At 44.1% G+C, this 24955-nt stretch overlaps 1 protein-coding gene across 1 annotated transcript in view; it reads right to left on the bottom strand.

Annotated features, from left to right (window-relative positions):
• Window positions 1–24554, bottom strand: part of SEMA3C (semaphorin 3C) — a 598500-nt gene extending 573946 nt beyond the window's left edge. Inside the window, exons 1-2 of the mRNA XM_086919828.1 lie at window positions 23889–24554; window positions 21274–21413 (exon numbers count right to left, since the gene is read on the bottom strand). Of these exons, the coding sequence (XP_086775954.1) occupies window positions 21274–21376 (103 nt within the window). The 5' untranslated portion in view covers window positions 21377–21413; window positions 23889–24554. The remainder of the gene's footprint in view (window positions 1–21273; window positions 21414–23888) is intronic.
• Between the last annotated feature and the right edge of the window lie 401 nt (window positions 24555–24955).

The raw sequence follows: 24955 nt of genomic DNA, 5'->3' as shown, positions 1-24955 counted from the left end.
GCTGGCGTCGGTCGGGCCCGGCGGCCGGTCGTCGAGGAAGCGGGACACTGGGGCCGTTACCCACTACGTCGAGCTGGATTCGGCGACGTCCATCGGCGTCGAGATTGCTGGTTCTTTCAGAGGTGCCGGATTCACAGGTTCCAGCAAATAGCACTTTAAGCAGATGAAGTCTTTTAGCCCTGTGACTTCAGCAGGAGACTGGCACTCTTCCAGTCCTTGGAGATTTTCTTAGCAAGCGTGAGAGTACACACAAAGTTCCTTCCTCCTGGTTCCTTGGCAAAAATAAAGAAGCACTGCAGGATTCCCCCCAGCAAACAGCACACTGGCAGAAGGGGTAGGCAAGTCCTCAGATCTGCAGGCCTCTTGTCCTTGGTTACAGGGTTCCTTGTCAGAAGTGATCTGATTTCTTAGTTCAGGGGTCCTTCTCTTATACCCCTTTCCGGCTTTGATCCCTTTGTCCATGCCGGGGGCTTTCCCAACATCCTGGGTCTGTTGTGGGTGGAGCCAGGCAGAAGCACCTGGCCTATTCACTGAGCAGGGCTGGGTCCTCAGATGCCCAGCAGGAGGTGGAGCCAGCATTGACACTGGCAGGAGCAGATCCATCGGCCTCCTGGCAGGAGGTGGGGCTAGGATCGTCCATGGCAGGCACAGAGACATCAGCCGCTTGGCAGGAGGTGGAGCCAGCATTGTATCAGGCAGGGCAGGCTATCAACAACTACTCTCCCCCTACTCTCAATGCAAATGTCCCACTCATCCCACACTGACTCATCCAGACCTCTGGGGCCACCCAGCTCCTGTCACACACACGCAAGACCAGCAGAAACCAGAAATGGTTAGACAAGAAAATAGACACTTTCTAAAAGTGCTATTTTCAAACCCAGAGTCCAAAAACCATCCATACCAACGGATGCGTAATTAAACCCCGAGTTCAGGGATACCAAACTCGACATTGCACCATGCTCCCCGAGCCAACGAGGATCATAGCGTTAATAATCCCGGCGGCCCATTCTACCCAACGGAGAGCAGGCTACCTCGCAATAGTGAAGAACGAAGATGGCGGTAATTCACTATTAGGACATGCCAACTTGGTCAGGCGTGTCCTACCTTATACTTACAATGCACCCTGCCAGCGGGCCTACCATAGAGGTGACTAACATGAAGTCAAGGAAAGGTTCAAGGGGCTGGCAGGTAGGTATACCTGCGCAGCCTGCGTGACAGCACGAGGCTGCACGTGGGTCTCGCAATGACCGACCCGTAGACATTCTTTTACGAGGCCGGTCCTGTGGGTGGCACAACACGTGCTGCAAGCCCACGAGCGGCATTTGTATTTACAAGCCCCGGCACTCCTGGTGCACTAGACTAGGGACTGACAGTAAACCAAATAAGCCAAACATGGATACACTAGATACAACAATTTAACATAGGGAGCACTTGCGCTGTGGCACTGATCAGCAGTGACACCGCGCCCAAAGCATATACCAGCAAAACATCGTAAAACAGTGGAGGCAAACAGAAAAAATGGAGGAGAGACTCAAGCCAATGATGTCAGGTCTAACAAAGTGAATCCAGCATCATCTCCCCAATGTTAGAGTCTTTTAATGTCAAGAGCTCTTGGTCCTTCTGGTGTCAATGTAGGCCCTTTTTTCTTATGTTTTGCATGACAAATTCTCCTGAATTGGGTGGAAGCCTATTAACAGACCCGTTGTACTCCTGATTTGCACTGTTCAAAATAGGCTTGTGCATGTTCAAAGGTTGTAAGACTTCTGTAGTGAGCAGGTGAGCAGGGAGCAACCTGAAGTTTTGTTGACCACTTGTGGCTTGTGGAACTTAAAGTTCTTGTTAGGTGAGTGATGTGTTCGCTATTACAGTTCAAATAAAGAATAAACTCACAGTTTTCAAGCCTATTCCTTTTTTAAGTGAACACCACGAGTGGTATTTCCTACCCGCACTTTGGTGATGGCCTTGTTGTTATAGACACCATATACAGTATGTTTGACACTCTCTGAGGTCATTTGTGTGAGTTCGATCTTGGTGGTGTGTCTTCCCTTTATCCTCACCCCACGACCTGAGTCACTTGACCTTTCTGTCACTGCATGGTCACTGAGGGGATAGTGGAATCTTGGTAGCATGATAGATTTATTTATATATAGATTTAAGTGTACATTATTATTATTGTAGAGGTACTGATCCCCCTGTCCTGATGAAGCCGAAAGGAAGCATTGGCTGAAACGCGACCGCGCCTGCGTCAACGCGACCGCGCCTGCGTCGACATTTTCAGAGGAGTCCCATCACTTTGAGTTGTCTTGAATAATGAAAGCGCCCCACAAATAATTTTGAGGTGTTATCCCTCAGGCGCAAATAGGGACTACCTTACAGTGTACTACTCTGAATTAAGAGTGTACATCATGATTGTTTTGTTCTCAGTAGGGGAATTACTTTTTCTGGGAATTTTATTTGTATGTTTTATATATGTTGTAAATGTTGTATATATTGTATATATGTAGTATATAATATATATGAATGTGATTTAAATGTATTTGTAATGATTGTTTATGTCTTGTACATATGAGGTTTATATATGTATTTTTGTTTTGATCAAATTGTGCTCTTCCCCGTCATATGACACATATATAAGTTTGAATGGTGGAAATTAGTTTGTTGTAAATAAGAATTGGGATCATCAGGGTAATTAACTGTACTCTGAATGAAAATAAATGTTTGATTGGTCCCTCTACACCTTCTTTCTTTGGATATACATCGTTGATGTCTTTTAGCTCTGGTATATGAGGGTGATTTGGGCAAAACCCCTTACTTGTATGTACCTATTCCTTTTTTATAACATTGCTATTGTGCTCATAAATTCATCCTGGCAATATTTAAATAAGTGAATACACCTGATCTTTCCCCTCAATGTTATCCTAGTTTTGTTAGTTCCAGTAATTATTAGTCCTGGGGGGAATTTAATTTACGTTGGTGTAATCTTGTGTACGTTTTTGGCGTTTTGCATTAAGATGGTTAAGCAAAATTCCAGAGATTACACCTTTACACCATGTTTCATAAATAAGATTTCAGTCAGGGGAAAATCCTATTGCAGGAGCAATGTGAAAAAAGTGAATGAACAGAACTCGAGCAGCTGTTATTCATTTCGTATATGATATTGAGATTTTCTCTTTAAGAGCGGAGTTTGTCCTCGTGCCCTACAAAAGCCCAACATGCCACACCGGCACTCCACTTGATTTCACATAATATTTTCCCATTTCATGTAATTTTCACAAAGTAAAGTATGCACATTTCACCCAGGGTTAGCAGTAACCTCCTGTTGTTAACCTGTAATGCTATTGTTATCACACAAGTTTTCAATGATGTCTTTTTTGATTGGATACTTATCACTGGCCTGGGGTCGATCCTCTGCAGTGGTAAAAGCAATGAGTGTGCACCACAGGGGAGAGGCAGCCATGTGATGCTTTGCTTAGCACATTTGAAACCTCTTCAGACTCTCCATCCTTGAATACCTCCAGCAGTTCTCATCCGCCCAGGATCCCAGCCCCACTCAAGGCTGGGAAAAATATATTGCTTAGTCGCTTCAGTTAGATTAATAGATAAAATTGCAATTAAGAGTGCTGGTGATAGCGCTTTATGGGCCCCGTAATCGTTAGTCATCACTGGTACATGATCCTTGCACATAAAAGTGTAGCCATGTATTTAGTAGAAATATGTCAGACCTATAATATTGTCTGAGGCTGATCACCCAATCTTAAAGTGTCTGTATGCCATTGCTGTATTTCTTGAAAGCAAACATATACTAAACAGATATATGGTGTGGCATTCGCATTTTCATGGCGACCCCTTTTCCAAAACATTTTACTAAAATGTAGGACAATGGTATCATATAATTTTTCCTGCTTGCAAGGCATTGTATCCCTTCATGGTCATGTGGGGCCAATCAGAGGCTCCTTTGTATTTTTCTTACAACAACATTTTGTGTCATATTGGACCTTGTTCTATTCATAAGATGTTTCAAAATCAGTGCCTCGGAGCAGCTCACCAAACGCCCACGACAGCTGCCCTGGTTGGTACACTCCAACAAAGAATCTAGCATGCTAAGCACCAACCTGCCCTGACCAAGGCCGCGTTGCTGATGAAAGACGCAGACACTAACCCTTGCAAGAATCCCAAAGGCCCCAGCTCTCGCTCGCATTTCCCTCTGCAGCATGCGCGCGCACGCTCGCGCCTCCTCCGGTATTCTCCACACGGCTGCATATAGCGGCGATGCATATATTCATGAGGCTAGAACTTTTCAAGCATGTGTAACAAACACAGGGATAATCCCCCTGTAATGTAAAGTACACATTCAACACAGCAGAGTGAGGACAGCCCTTGAGCAAATTAACATTTTTCTTCATAAATTATGTTTTATAAAACTGCATCGGGATTTGCTCTTTATAATTATATTTTTCAGCATTTTTTCTAATATTTGAAAGACAAAAATCCGAACGCGATCAGATGCTTCGTGCATTTCCGAGCTGCGCGTGTGTCGTTGATGGCAAACAAGGGGGGATTATATGCTGGCTGGAATCCTCTGGGGTCGCTGCTGGGATGTGAAGAGCAGAAAGTGAACTTGTCCTGGGGGTTCGCCTTGATATCTGCTTTGTAATTCTACCCCTCACCCGGCCACAATTGGCCTTTCTGCGAACTGTGTTTACAAGAGAACAACGTGAGCGCAATCCGCGCATGTGCCCTGCTCTGTAGAGTCGCCTGCTTCTGCGCTGCACTATTTTAAACACAGAAATGTGGACCAACTCTTATTTTGCCGCTCTCTTTCACAAACAGGTGGAAGGAAACAATTCACATATTTTTCAAATCAGAGAGGGGTCTTTGGGTCACTGCTGATGACTTCCGTCCACATTCCAGCCACGTGCAAACACTGCTGTGCAAAACATGCTATCAGCCTTCCCCTGAGGAAAGCTATTTACAACGAGCATTCCCGAAATCGAATAGAGGAAAATGCGGAAAGCAAAGCCAGTCACGCAGTTTTGTGCAAACCGTGCAGTTTTCTTATTCCATATTTCCATTGTAATTAAAAATAAGGGGGGGGGGGGGGTCAGGGGGTGTAGGAGTCGGCATATTAGTTTTTCGATGCACCTGACTAACCCTTACAGAGAAGTATTTATTATTATTTTTTGATGCAATTGGCCATTAACTACAATTGCAGCGTAGTGTAGAGGTATAATCCAATGCGGCGGGGGTGAGGAGGCGGGGTATTTTATCATTATCTCCTTAGCCTGTAACACACTGATTTGCAATGTTTAAACTTTTATGTAGATAAGGTAGGGTGTCTGGGGTGGTTCAACCTATGCTGTAAAGAGTAAATGCAATAATAAAATAAAAGGTGCGCCCAGCTTTACGACTGGATGAAGTTAGTGAGCTAGCTTTCTTACAACAGGTCCGTGCGCTCATCATGCTGTGTGCATTGACACTCCTTATGTGTGCTAGTGCGCTAACGCTGTGCCCCGCGGCCATGATGCTCCAGGCCAGGGTGGGATGGGCCAGTTTACTCGTACGGCCCTTGCAGGCCGGGCTTTGAAGGTCCGTGGGGACCAGCGGCACCTCTGCTACTTTCTCCAGGACCCCTGGGTTTAGTGCAGCTGTCACTGGGTGGGGGTGCATGATAAGAGAAAGGAAAAGCAGACAGTGACAGCAGAAAGAAAGCGAGGGAGAGGATGCAGAGAGATCCGAAAGGGAGGGAGGAGAGATGAGCGAGACAAAGGACGGATAGAAAGAGAGGGGTGGGGGGGGGGGGGGAGGTAAGTGGGCTGCTTTGAACATTTGTACCAGGGTTGCCTTCGGTTTGCAATCCGGCCCTGCTAGACTCTACCACTGAAATGTCAGGGGCGTGTGCTAAGGCACACACCATCAGATTAGTGGCCAGCACTTTAAAGAGAAGCTTGGGATTGAATGAACACTTCAGTGCACATGACTCGTGGGATCAGTCCTGTCTGTGTGCTGTAGTAAGCCTCTACTGACGACCCTGAACATGACCCTGTCAGGGGCGAGAGGAAGCTTCAGGGACCCCAGCAATGCATGCGCTTTAGTCTATGGTCAATGGGCGAGGTGTGGGCCCCACAGCGCACCCTAGCAATGGGAACTGCACGAGTGGAAACCTGCGCTCTCTTGTTGCAATAGGACTCTCGTACAAATGGAGCCCTCCTGCTGTCAAATATGCCGGAGATTCCCGTGTACCCACCACCTCCGCCCCCCCCCCCCCCACCCCCGTGCAGATGCACCTGCTCAATAGAGGATTGCACCCATTTTGCACGTGTTTGACTTCAAATGCACTTCTTGAAGTAAGGTGCAAACTCTCCTCAATCATTTTGAATGTGCCAAACTTTATTTCTGCAGAGTGAAGTGTAGATGTCATTCACTTAAATCGTGAATTTAACGAATTAGTTGATTAGAATGGAAAATCTTACACTAAATGTACGATTAGAATATATTTATGACGCCGAACTTTAAAAGGTGTTCCTGGAATGTTGAATGCACATAGACAGAGGGAGGAAACACTTTCAAAACTGTATAGGACTGGAATGATGACATTGTGAGTTAGGTTTTCATTGCTGACATATTGGTCTGCTCTTACCCTGCAGGTCACAAGTTCGAACCCCGAAAGACTCCGAAAAAAACAAATAAACACTACATGTCTGCTATCTGCAGCTGCTCTGTGATTGGTCTGAGCGCCATGGATCAGCGCTCAGCAAGAGAATGAGAGGCTGGGCATGTTCTCCATGCAGGCTGTAACGCAGCCTGCATGGAGAACATGCAAAGTGCGCATGACGGTTTGACCGGCCCGAGACGGCTGGCCAAAAGAGTCCTGAAACTTGAAGTGGGCAACCCACTCATCCCGACCTGCTCTGTGAGCAGAGCAGCCCACCCCCACCCAGCTGAGCAAGGGGACAAATACAATTATAATAACAATGAGCTATTATCATTTGATCTTTTCCTCTTTGACCTGCTCAGTGAGGCAACGCTCTTCCGCCTCAGCGGAGGAGCCGCCACGGACAGGCCCTTTTTTTTGCTATTAACGACAAAACTGCTGCTGGGAACCCCTTTTAAAGGTTGCAAATGGCCCATGTCAGGTAGAAGGTGTACAAATGGCGATATCTTGGTGCATGTGCTACAACTAAAGTCCCACAAACATCTTGCCAGAGGAAACCTTCACAGGGGGATGAAATACCTCAAACAGGTATCCTTGCTACACTCGTTGTGAGTGTAGGGTTAGGTGCAGATTCTCCCCGCACTTTAGTTAGTTGGGTATGTTGACATGAGACTGTGTCCTACAGACACCATGAAACATGATATGTATAGCGTGGAAGGGCCATTGCTAAATATCAACCACATGTGAAAGAGTCACTGAATTTAACCAAAATATACAGTACCATGTCTGAAACTGCAGTAGATCCAGGATCAGCACACATCAGTAAACTCTCCCCAAAAGGTGTGCTTTACCCGGTACATTGTGAGGTAAACAATGAATGTCAAAGACTTTTAGAACTCTCCCTTCCTCTGGATTCTCTTGCTGTTCCAATGTTTTTTTTTTCTTCTGCTGTCCAATTCTCTTTCTATTTTACTATACTTGCGTCGTTCTGTAGGTCTTATTATTATAATGTTTTAAAGCAATTAAATGTGCTCCAATAAATTATTGTAGCACGTTTAATGCTTCAAAACATTTTAACTTTCACTCTCTGTTCGAATCGACTGTCCTGCATTCAGCATTAGGTCTCTGGGCATTTTGTACTCCATTACAAAGGTAATTGAAAGAATGACATTTATCTACTGAAAGCACATACATTTGCTTTACCCCGAGAGGAAACTCAAAATAGTTTTTGAATGTATGGATTATAACTTCTACAATATATTCATCAGGAAGTATGGGCAAAGTGGGATTCTTACGTTGTGACACCGGGAGAAGAAACCTCCAGAACCCCCCCTTATGCCATTGGGGCTCCTAAGGTGCACTTGCTCACCACCAGGAGCGGCCTTAGGCATGTGCAAGCTGTGCTCCTGCACAGAGCTGCCAGACCCCAGGGGCCTCCACGCGAAATATATATCCTTAATATAATAATCCTCTGAGGATGGATACATATTTGCGTGGCGGCCCCTGGCAGGGATTTGGCGGCCTCCGGCTCTGTTCCACTTTCAAACACCCTGACCCCCCCCCCTCTTCACTGGCCTCCCGTTCCGCCCGCTTCCGGGGCCCCCTACCTACGCTCCTTGCCTAGGGCCGCCATGAGACTAGAGCCGCCCCTGTCACCACACTGCTCTCCTCCACAAGTTTTACTCCCCACATCTTTTAAATATCACCAACCGCCACTGTTTTAGACTTAATATAAGGTATATTCAGAGGTAATTTGAGCACCGTGATAGCGTGCAGTTGAGAAAATGCAAAGCCATGCCTACATAACAGATAGAAAAAAATGTCAAACAGCGACCGAAAATGTACATCTTGACTTCAGCTATGACGATAAGCATGATTGCTCTTCCCATATCGCTAAACATACCCCTGCTTGCTTTCTCGTCTCTAACTTTTGAGAATAATATTGTCAACTTTGTCTGCTAACGCATGGTTCTCAGGTATTTGTACTATAGCTGGTTCTAGGCTCAATTTTTGTAGTGCATTATTTCTGCCATTAAGTCATCTATAACAATAACATTTCTTTTGTGCGTTTTCTCTCCTCCTTTCCTAGCTGGTGCGTCATGCTTGACTTCCACTTGTCGCCTGGTCCTGCGTAATATTTGCAGACATACAAAGGGTGCTCGCTCCTATTCTTATTGTTGAAAAATAAGATGGAATCCTCAGACTTGTCGTTTGTGTATCAACCCGAATCATGTGACATTTAGGACATCTTTAAAAACTTGGTTGCCCTCCAACTGATTATTGCTCTTGGTGACATGTATTGGTTAGTAGTGGTTAGCTCTAGAAAGCTCTAGTCTAGAAGGTAACTGCGTGCTCTAAAACACTCATAAACAAATATATGTCCAGTACTGGGGAAGGAAAGGCAAATTCTTACACAGGGTTAGGGCAGGAGATACAACAAAGAGATCTGTCACTACAAAGAGAACAGACAGAAAAATGATAAAAGGAAGAAAAAAACCAGAAAAAGAATAAACAATTCAACTATTCAATATACAGAGATTTCAAATGGAAGTCTCAAAGAAGCTGAAGCGATGACAATGTAATAGGAAGCAGCAACACTAGCTATACTAAAAACACAGCAGCAAAGGTAGATCAAGGATTCAAATCAAATCATAGACAGTAGATGCACAGAGGAACAAAAAAAATGATATAGCTGTAAACTAAGATGCAGGATTCAAGGAGAGTGTACGCAGACTTACCTGACTTTCCCAGAACCCTGCCTCACAGATGTGACTTCTTCCGAGCATGATATGCTATTGCACTTGTAATAAGTCAGATGAGATATCCGTCACATTTGTGATGCAGCATCCGTCCTCAAAAGTCTAAATCAGGCCTTAGGGCACTGATGGTGAGATAAAGTCTGATATCTTGGTAGTTGGCTCTCTTTGATGACAGTGTGGACTTTTAAATTGGGATGCTTGCATGGCAGCTAAGCATATGCAAAATTTCAAAGACGACTGACTAATTCACATACATTTTTAAAACGTTTTTAAACTTCAAGAGCTACAGAAAGTGTAGGACTTGCTAAATTTTCAAACAGAAACTGGAACAACTTTAAAAGCCCATTTTAATTATAATTGCATTTACATAGCGCTTACTACCCCAGACAAGGTGCCAAAGTGCCTTACAGCAAGTAGCACAGTACCCCAGAACCCAGAAAGGATTACTGGTGAATTAGTACATGGAAATATGAAATTTATTAGAGCGATGGACATGTGAGTCTGTTATTTGGGTTGGAAATTATAGTGGTGGGATAGAAGAGGGAGGGGTTTGCATTTATGTAGCACTTGGTACCCCTGTTAAGGCATCAAAGCACTTTTCAAAGAGCAACATGCTTATCTGTAACCCAAACAGGTTTAGTGGTGAATTAATATAGGGAAATATGAGATTAATTTGAGCTGTGGACATGTGAGTCTGTTAGCTGGATTGACAAGGATAGTGGAGGGATAGAAGAGGGAAGTGTGTAGAAAGTGTTTATTTGGAGGTCAGAGCAGCTGGAACAGGTTTGGGATGAGTGGGGGGAAAGTCAGAGGGAAGGATTCAGAAAGGTTTGTTTGGGAGAGCGGAATAATAAAAGCGGTTTGAGATGATGCAAGTGAGGGTAGAAGAGGGAAGAGTCAAAAAGGTTTCTTTTGGGGGATCATAGCCAGGGTAGAGTAGGGTACAGCCATGAAAGGGGTATTTTGGAGATCATAGTAGTCAGAGAGTAGAGGTGGAGGATATATTGAGAGATGTGTAGGGTGAGAAATCGGGTAGTGCATTTGAGAGACTAGTAGACTGAGGTTTGCAATGAGTCAGAGAGTTGAGGTAGAGGACATATTGAGAGAGGTATGGGGTGAGATATAGGGTAGTGCATTGGAGATGCTGAATTAGGAGTGAAGTAATAAATATAAAGATACATAAGTACATGGAAGGTATGTATATATAAATAATGCAATATATGTAGATTTCAGTTGTAGTAAATAAACTCCGACTTTCAAGTGTTGCTGTACTTTAAGCTAATTTATTTGTGTGTGGGTGTGTATATATATTACCCTAATAGTAAAGCAATTGCAGATGAATAGCTACTAAGTTATTATAACAATGTAATTATGTATGCAGCTACCTATATACATGTTAATCATAGAAAAATAGAAAACACAAGGAATATGTACATTTGTTAAGCAGAACTAATGAAAATCTATATATTTACAAACAAGATAAATATACACATTTATACAAACGAATACATATATCTAGGTACAGATATATATAAACCAAATAACTGCTTATATACACAGGGATATACTGTATATTTATGTTTGAGTATGGTGGTTATCTGGGAAAGGGCCAACTATTGAATAGTCTTCTTCTTGTGGTAGGAACTGTTCCCACTGCTTCTCAATGACATAATGAGCTGGTACTGTGCGAACCTTTGCTGCCTGCTTGCAGCTGCAACTACATGCCAAGCAAAAGGCCTTTCCCTAAATTGGTTAACCATCCTAGGCGACTAATTTCTTGCCTCAGTATGTTCCCCATGTGTTGTGCAGGTTCTCCTGCAGAATGAAATCGGCGACATGAGTATATGTTGAGTGTTTCAGCTAAAACGGCATACAGGACTACAATAGTCTAAAAACAAGTATTTGTAATGTGATCGGTCTCGCATCAGTGAAAGTTAGAGCTATTGGCATGCTAAATTACGCTTTTTACTTACGTATTTTGTTGGTGGTGGAGTTGATGTATGATGTTTGTAGTGAAATTTAGTGCTTTATATTAGAATTGTTAGTTGTGAAGTGTGGGGTGAAACTGTGTGGTGCGTAGTGTATTTGTGATTGAAATGTGTGGTATGGTGAATAAATAGGGGTGAGAGCTGTAATAATCAGATAGAGCAAGATTGAATGTGATAGGTAGTTTGTGTATGAAGTGGTGAATGAACTCTAGATACTATAGGAGAAAGAGTGTGTGAGAAAGAGAGAATGAATGGGAAGGTTATACACGCATAAATAGGTTGCACTTGTGTATGCAGAAGACACCAAAAGAAGTGGAGGAGAGTGTGTGCTTGAGTTTTTTTTTATTATGGTATATAAGCTGTGCTGAAAGACCTGAAGTGAATCTTGTTAAGTGTATTCATGTGTTTTAGTGCTGTGCGTATAGATGTGCAGTATAATTATGTGGTGTGAAGTGTAAAAATGTAGATTAGAGTGTAAATATATGTAGTGGAATTATCTGGAGTTATGTGTAGTGGAATTATCTGGAGTTAAATTGTGTTGCTTGGAGTGTAATTATGTGCATGCAGTAGCATTATGTGAAGAGGAATTATGTGACATGGAGCAGAGTGTAAATTTGTGAAGTGAAATGTGATGTATTGTTGTTATGGTGCATATAGTGGAATGATGTGGAATCCAATTGTGTGGTGTGGAGTTATGGGATGTTGAAATATGTTCTGCAGTGGAATTATGCGGTATACATTTGTGTGTTGTGGAATTGCGGTGCACTTAAATGTGTGGCAGTGTTTTGAATTATGTGGAATTGAATGATTGTTGTATTCATAAGCCAGTTGAGAGCGGGGCACAGTCTGCATCATTTGGCAGCAACATGGAGAAGTGGTGGATGGGAGAGGCATGAAGGAACAGGGACAACTAATTAAAAAAGCAAGAACGAGAGGTATAGGCAAACAAAGATGGGGTACAGGGTGGGGCAAAGGGGACAGCACCGTGAGAAACAGTGGTGAGACACTTGAATCCAGGAGCTCCCTCCCGAAATCACAAGGGGAATTAACTCTATTCCCTCAACCCCTGCCTGTGTGGGAATCTGCAAGTGCAGAAATCATACAGAATAATGCTTCTGGCGCCCCTGCACCCTTCCAATGCTAAATCCATCCTCTGACCAAAGAGGTGAAGCGCCGAGCAGCCGCAAGAGAACAGGAGTGGCGTGCAAGCAGGCAACCATGATAAGCTCGGAGTCCAAGCCCTGACTTCACAAGGCAGCCGCAGCACTGAAAACCCTCTCCTCAACAAGCGCAGCTCCTGAGTCACTTCCAGTGGCAAAACCACAACACCGAAGCAGTCACACCTACACAGAGCATGGGGCCCAAGTAGCTGCCTAAGGGAAAGGGCACAAAAGAACGACTCGTCTCCCATGCACATAAAGAGGCACGGCAGCACACGCACTTATAGAAGTGCCTGTTGTCAACATGCAGGCTGCAAACAGAAGAAGCCACAAAAACAAGTACAAATCACTATGTGGGCGACGTGCTAATAAAAGGTTCATGGCTGCACAAGTCCACTGACATAAGAGCAGCATCTTTGAGGCCATTTGCTAGCACTACTGTGATAACAAAGGGAAACTCCAACATGGATTCCTGGAGGCAGAGGAAGTGGTGCAGCAGTCAGAGCTGCAGACTCGGGAGCTGAGGATCAGTGTTCGACCCTCAGCGTCAGTTCAACTTTCTGTGAATCTGGGCAAATAACTTAATCTCCCCCATGCCCCCACTATATAAATCTAATGCAATTTTTTTTTTTTAATGCAGCGATCTCAGAGGGGTGGTGGGGATGGGTAAGCTGCATTGTGGGAGGGTTGAGGGAGTGGGGAGAGATGAACCAGGGTTATTAAGTATAAGAAGCAGTAATTTAAATTAATCAAAAGAAAAGACAAGCAGCCAATTCAGAGGGGTTATGTGTTATGTTATGCTAAAAATACTTGTTACCGCGCACGGTCACCAATTGGTTTCATGGCGCTCAGAGACAAGTGGAGAGAGGGAGCAGGTGAGGAAAGGACTAATCGTGAGCTAGTTGGAACAGATGAGTTTTCAAGTGTTTACGGAAGGTGATGTAGTCAGGAGTGAGCCGGATTGAAAGAGGAAAGGAGTTCCAGGTAGAAGGCGCGAGGAAGGAAAAGCAGGCACCGCCATGTTTCTTCCGTTTGAACCTGGGAGTGATCAAGAGATTGTGAGCGGAAGACCTGAGGTGCCGTGAGGGAACGTGACGGTGAAGGCAGAGAGAAATAAAGACAGGGGCAGAAGCAGATAGAGATTTGAAAACAGTACATCCCATTTTGAAAATACAGCGGTACGCTGATGGGGAATTGGCAAGCAGTGTTGTGGGAGGGGTGAGGGGTTGGGGGGATGGCACAGGGAGATTAAGTGACAGCAGGGCAAATGAAGCTGCCGAAATGAAGTACACAGAACACTTAACGAGCAGAGGGAGGCCAACAAAAAAAAGAGGGCTCTTAAAGCTCTATAAATAACCTGAGTAAGAGCACATGTAACAGGGATAGTCCTCATGGGAGGATACAAAATTTCAAAAGTATTGACTACTAAGCGCATTCACCAAGCAAAAGCCGGCATTTCCAAAGGACAGAAAGAGGAATCAATTAAAAAGATGGGTGATGCTCCAAGCCTATATTCTAGATACAGCATGTCTCGAAGAGACAGCGCATGTACTGCCTAGGCGACACCTAACAAGTAATACACAACACATAAAATACAACAGGAAATTAGCACACCAGGGGAACCAAGTGGACTAAACTACAATCAACTTTGTGGGCAAAGTCCAAACTTTGCTTAATGCTGACTACCACTACTAATGCGGGAAGTCTGTCACTTAAAAAAAGAATGCTCGATAGAGTCAGAGTGTCAGGATTTAGGATGGTCCGAAATGAACAAGTCGGGCATACCACAATTCCATTAAGGCACATTCATGCATTTTGTATGCAACCAGCCACCACAATGAGGGCGCACAGCATTCAAATGTGCTGGAGTTTTCCTTGCAGTGATCATTCCTATTTTTCCTTGGGTCCAGCAGCTAACAAACCACACAGTTTTACGGAAACTGAAGTCTTCATATTAACTGGCAGGACATAGAAATGTAAATGTAAATGTATGAAGCTTATATAGCGCATGACTTACCCTGGGGCATCTCCGCGCTTGCTTAGGGAACCCGTCCTGGTATTCCCCTGTGAGATAACCCTGGCAGGGTATCCACAAGGTGAAAGCCAGGCATCCCACCGCGAGGGGCCGATGTGGAGATTAAGCAAGCTATTGCCCAGAGTCGCAGAGTGTGAACCCGTGAGTCGAGAAGGCACTGGAGCGAGAATTATCGAGTCCGTGGAATTATTGAGCCCAAGACCCGCCGAGGCGGGGAATTGAACCCTGGTCCAGGGCCAAACTCAAGCTCCAGGTCTGCCGCCCCTAACCCCTGAGCCACACTTCACATAGAAGCAAGCAGAACTCCAAAATGGTGGTAGAAACAGGTTTAGGAGCTGGTTTTCTTGGTTCTGACAGCTTATAGACTACACATGGCTCAAAGCAGTATAGTCTTCACATCAGCTGGTGGCACATAAAAGCAAATAGAGCATCACAGTGGTGGTAGAAGCAGGACTTGGGAGCTGGCTTGTCCACTCTGGTGAACAGGTTAATTGCAAAAGAGCCTTTTGACTAAGAGAACAGGCTTTCTCTTTTCCTTGAGACATCAGGAACAAATTCCAGGCTCCAGAACTTCTACAAATGTCAGTGAGCACCAGCATGGTAGTGTAAGAAAAATCTGGATTTTAGCAAAGAAATTTTTAAATCTAGCTTCCACCACTGCCAGGATGTCCTTAAACTAATATATGACCTCTTCTTTTAAAACAAATAGCCATAAAGAAAATATCGTGAGTGTTATTATCTGGTCACTCAGATCTCAAGTGGGCTTTCATGTAATTCCAACTCGACAGAGAAAAAAAGTTGCGGGCAAGATTTCTTCTGCTCTTTTATTCTCATTTCAAGTAATGTCATGAAACAGACCAGAGGGAGTAGCTTTCATAGAAGGCTTTAGGTTTGCAGGGGTGGCCTGCTGCCAGTCAGAACAATGATACCTCACAGCCTAATCAGGATGAAGATCCCTTCCTGTGTATGGTCAGAAGCATGAAGCACACGGTGTCCATCCCACAGTGGTATATCAGCGTAGGATTACCATTTCCCAAACAATCCTGCAAAGCCAAAGCTGAAGGACACAGCTGTTTGCAAACCTGACGGGGATTGATAACATTTTATGAAGTGATGTTCTGTAAGCAAGCCCTTGTGTATGATTAATATTAAATGGGTTAGCTTCGCTAAAATTATCAATTTTCATCAATTTATTAATTACTACCAAACAAATACCAATTTATGTTTTAAGTAATAATATGGACTACCAAACATACTGGCCTGTAGCCTTTCTCTTTATCCATGAGCTTGACAAGCGCAAAGCTACAGAGATATAAACATTTCTATGAAGTCAATTTTAAACATAAGATACTGTTTTGTAGGGCAAATTAACAAGCACATATTTAATAGTTATATTGTAAAAAAATATTCAAAGTGCTTCTTTTAAAAAGCTATTTCCACATATATCTATGTTTACAAGTGTCAATTTTTCTTTGGTATTCACAAAATATGACTGTTGTTTAATTTAAGGCATCTCTCTTCACAGAGGCAGAGAGTGGGTGTTTCAGAAAAGGCACACCTCAGTGGTATCTGAACATCCAAAAATTCACAAGTTATGGGAATACCCACGCTGAATGCAATCCTCCATGAGTCACAGGCAGGACTACATCCAGTGCTTAATTTGAGCCATCGGTTGCATGTGGGGCCTTACTTTTGGGCACCAGGACTTATTTTTCCTCATCTTTTTCACTTATTCCTCCTCATCAGACTTTGACCCAGGAGAAGACTGAGAAAACCATAAAAGGAGGAAGAAGGAGAGAGAGAGAGAGAGAGAGAGAGTAAAGAGAGAGAGGGGGGGAGAGAGAGAGAGAGAGAGAGAGAGAGAGAGAGAGAGAGAGAGAGAGAGAGAGAGAGAGAGAGAGAGAGAGAGAGAGAGAGACTGAAAACCAGTGCTTCATGTGAGCCGGTGGTTTCTGGTGCTCGGCAACAGCTCTTATGAAAGCATCCACTGGCCTGACATAAGCCACGCATGTTTAACAGGTTTGACTGTATGCCTCAACCATGGTGTATTATTCCACCTGCAATCAGGCGCTCATCAGGTGTTCGTTCTTCTTTTGATCTTTCCTGGGCTCCCATCACAGTTGCCCTTGTTGTAGGTCTCAGAGCCCCAGCCTGAACAATAAATTTGCGTTTTCTGCTTCCAGCTGCGAGAACATACAAAGTCTATGTATGCACCCATAATATACATAGAAATGAACAAGCCATTGCCCTAAAGCATACGTCTAGCATGGTATGATTTAAATGATGTATCTGCTAATTCTGTTAACTCCACAGTGAGCCATTGTAGAGCAATCCAATCAGAGCGCAACAGAAGAGGCAAAACCTGCCACACTCACAATCCGCTGCACCCAGTGATAGAAATGGAAATATTTGTTTGGGAAATCCATAAATTAGGTTAGATGAAAAAAGGGGGTTCTTTCTAATTGTACGGTGCTAGCAAACTCAGCAGTGCCCCTACCTCTGCTGGCTTCTACTGGCCAGTAGAATATATCATTACTGCAAGGGTGCTACCAGCAGCACAGGCAGTCTAAGGAAATAACCTTGCAAGCAGCTTATGTAAATAACATTGCAAACAATCTATGTAAATAACCTTGCAAAAAGTCTATGTAATAATCTTGCAGGCTGTCTATGTAAATAACCTTGCGTGCAACCTGTGTTAATAGCCTTGCAGGCAGTCTCTTTAGATAACTTTGCAAGCCGTCTATGTAAAAAAAGCCTCGCAGGCTGTCTTTGTAGATAACTTTGCAAGCAGTCTATGCAAATAAACCTCCAGGCAATCTATGCCAATAAACGTGCAGGCAGTCTTTGTGAATAACCTTGCATGCAGCATTTACAAAAGGACAGGCAGTGCAAGGTGCTAAAATAGCTACTTGTCCGAATGTCACCTCAAGCCAGAAACGCCTCACAGGCAGCATGAATCACACTCGCATCGGAAATCCCCCTCACAGATAAAATATCACCTTCAACGTGGCATGTGTTACTGAAAGGGAAATCAGCGCGCGCTCGAAAATCAAAAAAGCCAAAATCACTGATGAGAGAAGGGGAATCTGGCCTGTCCCGATCTCCGCCCTCCACATTATTGACGGATGGCTGTGATGTTACTGCTGAGAAATCCAACAGCAGCAGGAAGTGGTGTTGTCCACTGTCACTATCCTTCACAATGAGTAGTATATGCATTATTGCTTCTTTTTGAGGGCAACGTTGGTAAGGAGTAGCTGCAAAGTCACCAAGATCGTGTACCAGTGCTTGGTGGAAGGTTATTTTAACCGACAGGATTCGTCGGTATCCCTTTCGTAGCATTTAAGAACCAGTGCAAGAAAAAAAGGGTTTTCTAATCCTGGCTTTTTATTTTATCACAGGTTCCTTGAGTGCACCCGGGCATGCAGTCTGATTCTGTGGTGTCATTCAGACCTGACACTGATTTTTGTCCACTCTAGAATAGACGAATGTCAAGCGAAAGAAGAAGGAAGGACAAAGGCTGTTTGTGAAAAGCAGTTCTAGTTTTTAATTTTCGGGAACTCAAATTTATCTTCCCAGGTGTGGACTCAAATGAATGAATGAATTTCACACTGGAAAAACAATCCAGTTAATGGAAAATAATGGACATAAATCCATAAATATTTTGAATATACTGTTGTAAGATACAATTAATGAGGTGGTGGGTGGTGAATAGCTCTAAATCCAAGAAGTGACATGCTGTATGCGCCCAACAAGGCCAGGCTGGTTCCCATAATCAACCCTGGCTACAATATTCAAACCAAACTTGGTCACCCATATTTCTCTCTCTCAGTTTTTCGCTTTCTTTTTCTCTTTTTGCCGCATAAATGACATGGAGGTCAAGACGGCTATAGCGCCCAGACTTCAAAAGGCGGCTCCAATTGCCCCAGAGAAGTGCTAGGTGGGATAAATGGCCAGAGGAGCCCTGCACCAAACACAGACAAAGTAGAATTACTGCCACGGAAAACTGATGTGAAGCTTTCCTGCTGCCCAGACATAAATATCATTAAATAGAGAAAGAGGTTAATGGCTTTGTGTAAAGATGGCATTCACTGTCATGATGATTCACTCATCGTGCAGAATAGCGGAAGCCACTCTGATCTACTGCACTAGATGACGGAGACACCTGCCTCTGAGCGGATCAATGCAGGCTTGAACCTGAGACCCTGTTTAATGTAACCGGTCAGGTGAAGCGCTCTCGGGCCTGTCTGGGAGAGGGTTTCAATAGGGATCCTCGAGGCACAAGGCTCACAGAGAGGAATCTTGGAGCATTGAATTACTGTGACAGACAACCTCATGAATGTGGCACAATGTATGTATTCTAAACACGGCCTCAGCCACCAGCAAGGCCTGGAAACGGAATATAGCGTGAGATCAGATTGAGGCAAAGAGTGCCAAGGCGAGTTACTATTTCCAGCTCAGCTCGAGTGACAGAAGGAGTTACTGCTCTTACAAATAAACCAAGGGAGAAAACTCTCGTGATTTTAATTCAAGACATACAACAGGAGCACTCTAGCCTTACAGGAAGCACAGACATGATTCAATCACTATCAGATGAGTTGCATACCGCAAGCACTACAGGGTATAAGCGGGATGACTTGGGTAGGGTAAGCGTGTGGCCTTGTCCACTTGTTCTACCACGGACTGAAGACCCTCGTGTATGTGCTGGCATGGGAACTATGCGCACTGCATGCATGGTTTGATTACTGCACATTACAAGCTACCTTTGGAAAGATTCCAGTATCTCGCTCTGGTGTCACCACAGGAAGTTGTCAAGATTTCATCAGTCAACTTTAGAAAAGACAATTGTTGCTTGAGATATCCTGTGCAAGCTTGAAAGAACTTTTAAAGTTTGTTGCTTTTCAAAAAAGCTGTCTATGGCACAATCATCTCAACATCTAACAAGCAAAAAAAGTCAGCCTTCTGTGAGTGACCTTTTATACCATTGCAGCAGCCAGGAGTCTATAGACCCATCATGCTGTGTGCTTATTCACCACCTTCAAACCTACAATTCCCACTAAAGTAATAGCAGTAAAATTCAACTTGTATAGACATAAACTCTGAGTCTTAAACGGATATTGTGTCAGATGTATACGGCGTGTCCATTATTGTCATACATGCAATACATAGAGGGATGCTAACAGGGGACACTAGGACACATGAGACATCAATGGGACCCTAACATGGGGAATCTGCCAAGGGGTACAGGGATGGGGACAATAAGAATACCACTTGGACATTTTAATACACAGATATAAACATATGAAACACATTTTAGCAACAGTGACTCCTCGTCATTATAAATATAGTATTTTTAAAATAATAACTATCAACAGCACACACATACAGCCTTAAAATACAATTTCCAGGAACACAATATCACACATGCCTTTCACAAAATTTACCTTTAGTCAATGTTTTAAGTAAAATTAAAAAGGTGTGTGGGGGGCACGGCCAAAGAAGAGCAACTACAAATTACTTCCAAATATATCACACAGTGCCAAATATGCACCTAAAACAAGCCAGACCTGTTAGTTTTGCCAATGCTTGCTGTCAGTATCATAGAAATTAGTAACCACACGGATTTGGTTGCTAATAATTACAGTTCAAAATGTTTCTGCTCTGAAGATGGGAGACTGTGATTTGACACATATATGAGCATCCTCTGCAGCATTTACTCTCCGCAGACTGGCCACGGATTCAATGAGCACACGCTCTGAAGACCGCTTTAACCAGAAAGAGGAACCAAAAGACACTCACACTGCCTTCAGGCTCCCCTCCAGAGTTCTCAATAGTGCCCCACCTTGAAAACTCACCGACAACCTGAACTCACCCAGACACCCAGAGGTCACTCAGTTTTCCATATGTGCTACACAACATGTCTGTGTTGCATTGCAAAAAACTGCACAAACACAGCAACTAGTAAAACAAAGACACTTACAGAATGCAGGATGTATTCAAATAAGCAATAGAAGGAGGGACTCCGGCACTGATATGGATTACTTTTAAGGTTTTTACAGGCATTTTTGAGTTATTGATCAATGTTTAGCCTGTCAATTTAAGGAAATAACTACTGGGCCAGTAGGGATCTGTTTCAAAATTATTGTTTACGTACTGCTTGATCTCAGTCCCGGCAGGAGCCGCCCTGTTTAAAGCCCTGCCTTTAGTAGTTTTATTTCTTGTGCAGTCTCTATGACAGTCTTAGACCAATGATAAAACATACCCATTTAATAGAGGATAACTATGTGTGAGTGAACCTTGAACGAGAGTTACCCATGGTCCCATGGTGATGCTGGTGGCTGCAGGGGTTGGGGAAGAACTTCTCTTCACTTCGCTATTCTCTAACTACATAGTCAAAGTAGGCAAAGTAATGTTCCACCAAACATTAGGCTGTACTATAAGCAAGTGTTTACATCGCTCCAGTGTGGAAAACTGGTAACAAGTTTTGTCCCATTCACAATTTTTTTGTGTGTGTGCTTTTAGCACAGATCTGAACTCATGAGTGCACGTGTGGAAGGTTCTGGAGGAGGAGCTGAAGCTTATTCTGTATTGACCACGGCGAGGAAGATTTGTACTCGGAGTAATGAAGATTACCGGTGAGTAACCAGAGCATTTCCGTATGAAAAGGAGAGCTTTGCCTTACCATCAAATGTCAGGTAGACCCTTGCCTGCGGCTGGTACATCCCATTCACGCTAGCACTGCAAAGAAGAGTCCACATCAAGAGGAGGGGTACAGAGAAGGCCATCTCTTCCGATTGGTGATCTGCAGTTTATTGAGTAGGCCTATAAAAAAGAAAATAACTCACACTCAGATTTCCATTCAAATAGATCAATCACATGGAACAAGGAGTTTCTTCAATAAGAAGCCTGATCTAACTGAGCGATATTGTAACTAGTGTGGTGGCATGGGCTCAAGGCGAAGGAAGAAAAATTGACCCTTCTAACTCGAGTTAGGTAGCTATGTATGGGAATAGAGCCATATTCAATGTGTAGAAGGCGGCAAGGCCAACACCCTTGGTTCCAGGTGGCATTCCAACTGCTGCACTATTGATACAACGGGCTCCAGTTTTCAAGTTACAAATGGTGCCTTCTTGGATCTGTTTTGTGCACTGGGCTCTCCAGGAGCAGTGGCAGATGTTACTACTTAAACAATATACCAACTGATATTAACAAACGTAGCAAGCCATCAAGAACTAGTGACCACCCTGACAATCTTCAGAAAAGGACAGAAGGTGATGGTAACTCATATTTAGCTAGAAACTATTTGAAACTTGTCAACTGAAATGTCAGCCGCGGCTTTCCCACGTAAACTATTGGAATCATTTACTTTTTGTGATGAGACGTATTTCATGAGGAAAACTAACTGCATACCCTCATGAAAGTATAATTATTCTTAAGACCCTGAATGGAATGCTAAGATTGGCTTAGCTTTCGCTGCCTGCTGTTATTTGCCTGCACTCTTTGACTTCAAGGAGTGTGACTCTGGTACATGAGGCAGACAGACAGTTGACATGGTTATCTGCCTGTGTGGCTGCGATTAGGGGGACACTCGCTAAGAGCTTCATTGCAGACATGCTATCAGGCGTTAACACCTATTATTTGCCCTGAACTTCAACATGTGCCTGCTTCTTCAGCTCGGGCCCGTATTGAGAGCAATTAACGCATTTGGAGGGCATTATTGGCCATTAAAGTCCTGACCAGCTGGCAATGAAAAATATAATGACAAGTAAATAATCTACGTTTTAACAGCTCGGACTGCTGTGGCCAAAAGTAAAAACAAAATTCACGGCTAGAAACTAGTCAAATTACGGGATAAAATGTAGTTCCTAAATATATAGGCGTATGTATGCCGTATTCTTTGATGTGAAATCATATACACCGGCTGGAATTGGAGCTGGGGTGAGAATGCTCGGGTTGCAGAGGGCATGCTTGCCGCCCAAGTATGCTGCATCTGCCTTCACCATATCATGGTATCAGCTGGCGCTGACAAATAATTAGGGCATCGGGTAACTTTGTTGCCACACAAACCGACAAAATCAACGCTGCTGGCAATGAACCGGATACAAGATGTGCCGGCAGGATTAATGCATTCACTCTGGGCCCACTGCCGCTTCAAGGGGCTGCTCTCCACAGCCCCGGAGCCCTGGCCTGCACTGCAGCAGCCGCACTCCGCTCTGAAGCAGGTTTCCTAAACTGCAGTCAAAAGGCACCCTGTCAGCCAGGGTGAAAGCTGTTACTAGCACATAGGGCTCGTTTCTGCACAGTCCCCCTCAGAAGAAGCACCCGCATTGCACACTGAACAGATTGCACTGTCAAGCAAAAGCAAATGTGCGAAGAAGCGAACATGTGGCTCTAACAGATGCGGCCGGATTAGTATTCCACGCTAGTTGCAGTACCGCATGCCTCATTTGCAAGAATTAAGAGGGGAGAAAGCCCCTTTTCATCTGACTGAAATGCACATTTCATGCAATTGTATGGAAAATGGTAACGGTTCCTTTTAATTGAATTTGGGGAGATCGGACTCATTTAGAAGCCGGGGACAGTTCCCCCGCCCTGTGTGCATTAACTGCCTTAACAAAAATCTATATTCTCGGCTAAACCGGCTACCTATCCCAGCATTAGTTCTGTGAATTATTCATGCGTGTTATTGCTTGGAGTCTATGCCATGACATTAAGTCGACATGACAGCAGCAACTTACACAGGCACATATCTCTAGTCCATCCCCATTTAAAGGCAGTCCGTCCATGCAACGCTCGGATCAATCTGCCGTGAATGTGCTTTGTTAAATCCAGCTCCGTTAATTGTGGGCGAGGGGTCAGAGCGCGCTGCTAGCCCCGAGTTAATTTCAACACATTTAATCAGTAGGAAGGAACGCGGCAGAAAACTCCGCTCCGCTTCTGAGGAACCCGCGCCCCAGCAGCATGGCTCGCTTTTTTTTCTATAAATGGTAATAAAAGTGCCAACATGTTCTAAAACGAAAGTTACAAGTCGTTTTCAGATGAAATGACTTGTGAAGAGTCACAGTGTCTGCCGCGTTGTTTAAGTTTTGTACATATGCAACGCTGCCTCTGGCAGGTGCCGTGCCAAGAAGTAAGAGTGCACATTTGCTTCTCGTTTTTCAAGAGCCAGACTATGTGCAGCAAGTTTTCCCTCATGCCTTCCCTGGCAGCCCCAGAACAAAATATAATCTACTGCAGAGTGTGTACAATATGTGCATGCTTGATTTGTGCAAGAAAATAACTTTAAGGTAACCTTACCAACTTGTAGAAAACAGCAACACGGAGGTATTCGCGGGCATCTGGCTTGAATCACAGTACAAACTCCATTCGCGTGAAGAACATCTTTTAAATCCGACGCCGGGACATTATGATAAACTTGACTTCTTTGCTTCCAAGCATTAACTTCCAGTTTCCTTTAAAATAATATCCTTTCCTGGGTTTCTTAAAAGCCGTCAGTTCTTCCCCCTGCCTTGATTCCCGTATCAAGTGCCTGGGAGGGGATCGAAAGTAGCCGAGCCTTGACAGCAGGCTGGGGTTTCTAGTTACAGCTGCCGCACACTCACTTCTCGCCGCCCTCCCTCCACCGCCACTGCCTTACAGAGACCGCAGGCCGAGCCGCGCGCACACCGGTAGCCTGGCGTATCCGCGCAGTGCGCGTGATACCTAATACTGGAGCCCCGCCCACTTTCCCTAAGACAGTGAAGGCGGCGTGCGCGAGGAGAAGAAGGGAGCCGGTTCTTTCAAGCAGGAGACGCACGCACAGCTACATGGGTACAACGAGATTTATTTATAACAGCCTGGTAAAGAACTATCCCAAGGAGGACCTCACAGTGCAGAAGATTTCTAGCATCCCACTAACAGAATGGCCATTGTGCAACAAGCAGGACTAGAGCTGTGTGTTGTCCCGCTGTTGGAAAATATGCTGGCCATGAAATTAAAGCGCGCAAGCTACCGTGGAAAAAGTGAGTGAGTCCTTTTATGGAAGAGAGCTCTGCTTTTGTTCTGAAGTTGAAAGCCAGAGCCAGCTATTGTATTCTTCTCGTTAACCATTTGAAATACTATTAGCAGCTCCCGAAGCTTGAAAACGCTTAGTGTAGAAGATCGTCATGTAACTGCTTCCTGCTTCTCATTTTAGGCGGGCTGCAGGTATCACAGAAACCCACAACAGTTTAGTTCTGCAGGGAGTTGCAAGCTAGGGGCATTTTTGCCAAGATGGGATGTTTAAATCTCGTTCATTGTAATATTTTTAGGTGACTTGCAAATCTTCAATAAATTGTGTGGTCATTTAATCATGAACGCACAAAGGGGCCTATTACAAAGGTGGG

The sequence above is a fragment of the Lissotriton vulgaris genome, chromosome 1_1 (assembly GCF_964263255.1).
Source record: "Lissotriton vulgaris chromosome 1_1, aLisVul1.2, whole genome shotgun sequence".
In the NCBI taxonomy this organism is placed as follows: Eukaryota; Metazoa; Chordata; class Amphibia; order Caudata; family Salamandridae; genus Lissotriton; species Lissotriton vulgaris.
This window is presented reverse-complemented; position numbering and strand designations above follow the sequence as displayed.